We start from the raw sequence: 7,851 nt of genomic DNA on the forward strand, positions 1-7,851 counted from the left end.
TCGGTGATTACCCTGGACACACAATTCTCCCATGCACCCTCAGGCCGCCTAGCTAGTGTATCTGCAGTGGCTGGAGTCTAACATCTGTATGTCGTGTTCATCTGCGTTCTGACGGAAGGTCATTGTTTAACCTTTCCCTTCACAGATACTGCCTGAGCTGAGTATTTCCAGCAATTTGTTTTAATTCAGATTTCCAGCATCTTCAGCATTTTGCTTTGCATTTTATGTTGTTCAATCCAAATTGCTAGTGTATGAATGATGAAATAGAATTGTAGACTGTGTGCCGAAAGCAGTTGGAGCAGGTCATCCATAGTTTTAGTCAACTCATATTGCAGGATTCTATGGCCTTGCTCGTCCCAAAGCTGTAAAGTCCCACCCAAGGTCAATGGACCTTCCCATTGTCCGCCCCTCACTTGCTCTGATTCCCGTGGCAGGCGGGGCGGTAAAATTCCAGCCATAATGTCTGAAACCAAGTGACAAAGTTTGAATGTGCGTGTTGTATTTTCACAGAGGCATTCCATCAGCGGGCCAATATCAGCACCAAAGACTCTATCAGCGCTGACAGACAAAAGGCCAAGCTACACGGAGATTTCTGTTCCTGGTGAGTCTTTTTCAGCTCCTATTCCCAGCAAATAATGCACAATTTTAAAGGAAGCACTTTGCAATTTACCTTTAGATCCTGAATCTATTTCAAATGTTTGGTGTTGCTAGCCTTTGGAAGAGGGTGGAGATAACTTGGTCTATTGGTACTTGGATAATTAAGGGAGAGCTGCTGTGCCAGGTTGAGTCTCTCTCAGATACAAGTTCAACCAGAGACATTTTATTGTATATCACTGAGGATTTGATCCCAGCTGCCAAGTGTGTTGTTCTCCCAGGGTGCACTGATTACACTCTCTCTTCTGTCTCCCCACCAGGAAATGCCTTTCCACAGACTCTGTAACAACTCCGAATTTTCCCTAAGTTTGATCCAGTTGAGTTAATCATTGGTGCCACACCCACCAGTTGACTTCTGTCATATTCTCTTGAAGTCACTTTTGTAATGTAGGTTGTTTTGTGCATGTATTTCATTTGTACTGAATTCAAATTCTGAAACTGACACGTTCTCTGGATTACTACTACAGTAATATGACCTGCTGATTTTCCACTTCACATTTGTCTTGCAGTTGCACTCACTCATTTGCTTGCCCACCCATTAATTCTTGTATTGTCTTCCTTTCTTGATGGTGCAATGAATCCTCTTCTGTCTGCTAATGATACATTAGATGGTGAAGGTGATGTCAGAGTGAGGCTCTATCTGTAGTTAGATTCCAGATGATCCAAGCTCATCTGTATGGAGAGAAATGTATTAGTAAGATGTTGCATCATTTTTGTGACGCTTGATAGAAAATTAATTTGTTGATTGACCAGATGTTACTGTATGGAGGTGAGGAATGATCTGTGTTGTGTGCTGCTTGCTCCAGGAAATTTACTGGAAATTGATTATCGAGAAAAAGAAACTATATTGTTTGTCACTGCCAGCAGTTCCTACCTGAGCATCTTGTCCCCTGTGATCCTGAAGCTGTATTTCTTCTCTGTTCATCCCTAGTAGAGACTTGTATAGAATGGTTCCAGAGTTCCTGACTGCCCTTAACATCAAGTTCCCTCACTGTCGCTGGTCAAAGTTCTGGAACTCCGTAACAGCACTGTGGGTGAACCAACCACATTGTCTATAACAGTTCAAGAGGGCGGCTCACCACCACCTACTCGAGGGCAATTAGGGATGGGGCAATAAATGCTGGACTAGCCAGCAACACTCTAATCCCATGGAAAAAGAAAAGCATGTGGTACTGATTTAGCCATTCACAACCAGGTCTGGCTGGACCATATAAAGTATTATCCTGCTGTTGTCTGCCAAAACAGATTGTGCAAAGATAACTTCTTGCTGCTTTTCTCTGCTGCAAATCATCATCTTAAGCCCATCTCCCCATCTCCTCCATCCTTACCGGCAGCAACAAATGCATCGAGATCATCGGAACAGCCACCTCTACCACTTCCCTCCTTTCCCCATCAACATATGCAATTGACTTCCAGGAGAAACAATAGGAAACTCCAGAATCACTTAAGAGACAACTTGCTACTGAAATGGGGAGAGATTTGGAGCTGCCTGGATGTATAATGTAAGATGGTCAATTGGCCCTACTTTTCCATAACTCTTTAATGAACTTGTCAGTGGTGAAAATCTCAAAAGCAGAGAGATACAAGAATTGCTTAAATAATTTAAAAGGAAGATGTTGAATGTGGTGAGGGGGAGAGCTGAGGCAGAAATGGATATAAACAAAATGCAACGTTGTATAGAAACTAACAGGGATGGGTTGTTATGTGAGAGCCATTTAAATACAAATATTCTTCCTTACCCTTGCAAATGACTGGACGGGGCTGAGACTTCTTTTAAAAATCATTTTTTAAATAACAAAGATTGGCTATTTGGTCTTTGTGACAATTCATTCATTTTCAAATAAGACAAGAGGAGTATACTGATTATCTAGTCTGCCACTTCATATCATTTATTAGATCACTCGAGGATATAGTTCACAGCTGGAGGTTACGCAATCAAATCTTTACAACTGTTTTACATATCGATTACAAGAACACTGCGTGTTTGTATTTTGTAGAAACATTACGCGTTAGCCTACTAAGACTTCAGTGGGCACAATTAAACATTGCTATTTCTGGTTGTTTCTGACTGCACAACACTTAGTCCCAAGAAATCTGAACCCTCATGTATCCAATTGATGACCAGCTGTGACAGATGCATTGTAATTTAATAAGACAGCTGCATTCTTTCGGTGAATAAACTTGAGTGCCCAGTGTGACAGAGCTTTTAATTCCAGTACAGGGAATCATCTAAAGTCATGACAAACTTAAATGCTCCATTAATCTCCAATATTACACCAGCAGTGCATACAATGGAGGAAGTAATGACGAGATCAATATTGGGCCATAATGTCCAAGCTCCACGGCATTGGATTTGGGGGTATCCCCAATTACACTGAAGTGCTAAATTCCTCTGGGCAATTGCTGCACTGGAAACCAACCAAAAAAGCAATTCAAGTCACTAACTTTGGATGGTTCAGCCAGGGTTACAGCAATAGTCACTCCCAAAAGGGTAGAGGAATTAAAACCTCTTCCACCTTCTGCATAACCATCATAAGCACCCTCACTGACTACCCCCACCCCCTGACTGTGATTCCATCTGAACCTATTAAGTGACTCTTTGTGGGGTTTCTTGGAAGATCAGCTGAATCAGGGATTCCCAAACTGGGTTCCATGGAATTCATCCAGGCTGATGTATAAAATTGGGAAAATACTGTGAAGCCGCTTGTCCAATCAGACGCTGGTTTCTACCTTAATTGGCTGCTGATAGGCTCTTGGCTCACTAGTGCCTATGAGAGAGAGGTTTGTGTGTGTGTGGGGGAGAGAGAGAGTGTGTGTACATACGTGTGAGAGAAGGAGGGGGGGTGTGTGTGAGAGAGGGGGAGGGAGGAATGTCTGTGTGAGAGGGAGGGGTGTGTGTGAGAGAGGCGGAGCGGTGTGTGTGTGTACGAGACAGGGAGGGGTGTGTGTGAGGGAGGGGTGTGTGTGAATGAGAGTGGGAGGGGTGTGTGTGAGAGAATGAGAGTGGGAGGGGTATGTGTGAGAGAGAGAGTGGGAGGGGTGTGTGTGAATGAGAGTGGGAGGGGTGTGTGTGAATGAGAGTGGGAGGGGTGTGTGTGAGAGAATGAGAGTGGGAGGGGTGTGTGTGAGAGAGAGAGTGGGAGGGGTGTGTGAGAGAGAGAGAGTGGGAGGGGTGTGTGAGAGAGAGAGAGTGGGAGGGGTGTGTGAGAGAGAGAGAGTGGGAGGGGTGTGTGAGAGAGAGAGTGGGAGGGGTGTGTGAGAGAGAGAGTGGGAGGGGTGTGTGAGAGAGAGAGTGGGAGGGGTGTGAGAGAGAGAGTGGGAGGGGTGTGTGAGAGAGAGAGTGGGAGGGGTGTGTGAGAGAGAGAGTGGGAGGGGTGTCTGTGTGAGAGGGAGGGGTGTGTGTGAGAGGGAGGGGTGTGTGTGAGAGGGAGGGGTGTGTGTGAGAGGGAGGGGTGTGTGTGAGAGGGAGAGGGGTGTGTGTGAGAGGGAGAGGGGTGTGTGTGAGAGGGAGAGGGGTGTGTGTGAGAGGGAGAGGGGTGTGTGTGAGAGGGAGAGGGGTGTGTGTGAGAGGGAGAGGGGTGTGTGTGAGAGGGAGGGGGTGTGTGTGAGAGGGAGAGGGGTGTGTGTGAGAGGGAGGGGTGTGTGTGAGAGGGAGGGGTGTGTGTGAGAGGGAGAGGGGTGTGTGTGAGAGGGAGAGGGGTGTGTGTGAGAGGGAGAGGGGTGTGTGTGAGAGGGAGAGGGGTGTGTGTGAGAGGGAGAGGGGTGTGTGTGAGAGGGAGAGGGGTGTGTGTGAGAGGGAGAGGGGTGTGTGTGAGAGGGAGAGGGGTGTGTGTGAGAGGGAGAGGGGTGTGTGTGAGAGAGAGAGGGGTGTGTGGGAGAGGGAGAGGGGTGTGTGGGAGAGGGAGAGGGGTGTGTGGGAGAGGGAGGGGTGTGTGGGAGAGGGAGAGGGAGGGGTGTGTGTGAGAGGGAGAGGGAGGGGTGTGTGTGAGAGGGAGAGGGAGGGGTGTGTGTGAGAGGGAGAGGGAGGGGTGTGTGTGAGAGGGAGAGGGAGGGGTGTGTGTGAGAGGGAGAGGGAGGGGTGTGTGTGAGAGGGAGAGGGAGGGGTGTGTGGGAGAGGGAGGGGTGTGTGGGAGAGGGAGGGGTGTGTGGGAGAGGGAGGGGTGTGTGGGAGAGGGAGGGGTGTGTGGGAGAGGGAGGGGTGTGTGGGAGAGGGAGAGGGAGGGGTGTGTGGGAGAGGGAGAGGGAGGGGTGTGTGTGAGAGGGAGAGGGAGGGGTGTGTGTGAGAGGGAGAGGGAGGGGTGTGTGTGAGAGGGAGAGGGAGGGGTGTGTGTGAGAGGGAGAGGGAGGGGTGTGTGTGAGAGGGAGAGGGAGGGGTGTGTGTGAGAGGGAGAGGGAGGGGTGTGTGTGAGAGGGAGAGGGAGGGGTGTGTGTGAGAGGGAGAGGGAGGGGTGTGAGGGAGAGGGAGGGGTGTGTGTGAGAGGGAGAGGGAGGGGTGTGTGTGAGAGGGAGAGGGAGGGGTGTGTGTGAGAGGGAGAGGGAGGGGTGTGTGTGAGAGGGAGGGGTGTGTGTGAGAGGGAGAGGGAGGGGTGTGTGTGAGAGGGAGGGGTGTGTGTGAGAGGGAGAGGGAGGGGTGTGTGTGAGAGGGAGAGGGAGGGGTGTGTGTGAGAGGGAGAGGGAGGGGTGTGTGTGAGAGGGAGAGGGAGGGGTGTGTATGAGGGGGAGAGGAAGGGGTGTGTGTGAGAGGGAGAGGGAGGGGTGTGTGTGAGAGGGAGAGGGAGGGGTGTGTGTGAGAGGGAGAGGGAGGGGTGTGTGTGAGAGGGAGAGGGAGGGGTGTGTGTGAGAGGGAGAGGGAGGGGTGTGTGTGTGAGAGGGAGGGGAGGGGTGTGTGAGAGAGGGAGGGGATGTGTGTGAGAGAGGGAGGGGAGGGGTGTGTGTGAGAGGGAGGGGAGGGGTGTGTGTGTGTGAGGGAGGGGAGGGGTGTGTGTGTGTGAGGGAGGGGAGGGGTGTGTGTGTGAGAGGGAGGGGAGGGGTGTGTGTGAGAGGGAGGGGAGGGGTGTGTGAGAGGGAGGGGAGGGGTGTGTGTGAGAGGGAGAGGAGGGGTGTGTGTGAGAGGGAGGGGAGGGGTGTGTGTGTGAGGGAGGGGAGGGGTGTGTGTGTGAGGGAGGGGAGGGGTGTGTGTGTGAGGGAGGGGAGGGGTGGGTGTGAGAGGGAGGGGAGGGGTGTGTGTGTGAGAGGGAGGGGAGGGGTGTGTGTGTGAGAGGGAGGGGAGGGGTGGGTGTGAGAGGGAGGGGAGGAGTGTGTGTGAGAGGGAGGGGAGGGGTTCAAGCAAAATCACAAATGGGTTGAGTGTGGTAGAAATAATCTTTTGAGGTGTTTATTTCAATGCCAGGAGTATTGTGGGGAAGGCAGATGAGCTGAAGGCGTGGATAGACACATGGAAATATGACATTATAGTAATTAGTGAAACTTGGCTACAGGAGGGGCAGGACTGGCAGCTCAATGTTCCAGGGTTCCAATGTTTCAGGCGGGATATGGGCAGAGGGATAAAAGGTGCGGGGGTGGCATTGTTGGTCAGGGAAAATGTTACAGTGGTACTCAGGCAGGATAGATTAGGGAGCTTGTCTACAGAGGCCCTATGGGTGGAGCTGAGAAACAGGAAAGGTATGACCACATTAATGGGGTTGTATTATAGACCACCCAATAGTCAGCGAGAATTGGAGGAGCAAATCAGCGGAGAGATAGCTGACAACTGCAAGAAACACAAAGTTGTGATAGTAGGGGATTCTAATTTTCCACATATAGATTGGGACTCGCATACTGTTAAAGGTTTAGACGGGGTAGAGTTTGTAAAATGTGTTCAGGAGAATTTTCTACATCAGTCTAAGGAGGTGCCAACTAGAGAGGATGCGATATTGGATCTCCTATTGGGAAATGAGTTAGGGCAGGTGATGGATGTGAGTGTGAGGGAACACTTTGGATCCAGTGATCATAATGCCATTAGTTTCAACCTGATCATGGATAAGGATAGATCTGGTCCTCGGGTTGAAGTTCTGAACTGGAAAAAAGCCAAATTTGATGAAATGAGAAGGGATCTGGGAAGTGTGGATTGGCACAGGCTGTTCTCTGGTAAGGATGTAAATGGAAAGTGGGAGGCCTTCAAAGGAGAAATTTTGAGAGTGCAGAGTTTGTATGTTCCTGTCAGGATTAAAGGCAAAGTAAATAGGAATAAGGAACCTTGGTTCTCGAGGGAGATTGTAACACTGATTAAGAGGAAGAGAGAGTTGTATGAAATGTACAGGCAGCAAGGAACACATCAGATGCTCGAGGAGTATGAAAAAGTGCAAGAAGCTACTTAAGAGGGAAATCAGGAGGGCTAAAAGAAGACATGAGGTTGCTTTGGCAGACAGAGTGAAGGAAAATCCAAAGAGCTTCTATTGGTATGTTAGGAGCAAAAGGATAGTGAGGGATAAAATTGGTCCTCTTGAAGACCAGAGTGGTAGACTGTGTATGGAACCAAAAGAGATGGGGGAGATACTAAATGGTTTTTTGCATCCGTATTTACTGAGGAAACGGGCATGGAGTCTACGGAAATAGGGCAAACAGGTAGGGAGGTCATGGAACCTTTACAGATTAAAGGGGAGGAGGTGCTCGCTGTCTTGAGGCAAATGAGAGTGGATAAATCCCCAGGACCGGACAGGGTATTCCCATGGACCTTAAGGGAAGCTAGTGTTGAACTTGCAGGGGCCCTGGCAGACATATTTAAAATGTCAGTATTCACGGGGGAGGTGCCGGATGATTGGAGGCATGTTGTTCCGTTGTTTAAAAAAGGTTCCAAAAGAAATCCAGGAAATTATAGGCCAGTAAGTTTGACGTCGGTGGTGGGCAAGTTATTGGAAGGTGTGATAAGGGATAGGATCTACAAATATTTGGATAGACAGGGACTTATTAGGGAGAGTCAACATGGCTTTGTGCGTGGTAGGTCATGTTTGACCAATCTATTAGAGTTTTTTGAGGAGGTTACCAGGAAAGTGGATGAAGGGAATGTGGTGGATGTTGTCTACCTGGATTTCAGCAAGGCCTTTGACAAGGTCCCTCATGGGAGGTTAGTTAGGAAGGTTAAGTCGCTGGGTATACATGGGGCGGTAGTAAATGGGATTAGACACTGGCTCAATGGAAGAAGCCAGAGAGTGGTTGTGG

At 49.5% G+C, this 7,851-nt stretch overlaps 1 protein-coding gene across 6 annotated transcripts in view; it reads left to right on the plus strand.

The window, feature by feature from the left end:
- specc1la (sperm antigen with calponin homology and coiled-coil domains 1-like a) overlaps positions 1–7,851 on the plus strand; it is a 364,982-nt gene that overhangs the window by 227,541 nt on the left and 129,590 nt on the right. For all 6 annotated transcript variants that reach the window (XM_078226760.1, XM_078226763.1, XM_078226764.1 and 3 more), the window contains exon 10: positions 511–601. In XM_078226760.1, the coding sequence (XP_078082886.1) occupies positions 511–601 (91 nt within the window). The remainder of the gene's footprint in view (positions 1–510; positions 602–7,851) is intronic.

Source organism: Mustelus asterias, chromosome 13, assembly GCF_964213995.1.
Source record: "Mustelus asterias chromosome 13, sMusAst1.hap1.1, whole genome shotgun sequence".
NCBI lineage: Eukaryota > Metazoa > Chordata > Chondrichthyes > Carcharhiniformes > Triakidae > Mustelus > Mustelus asterias.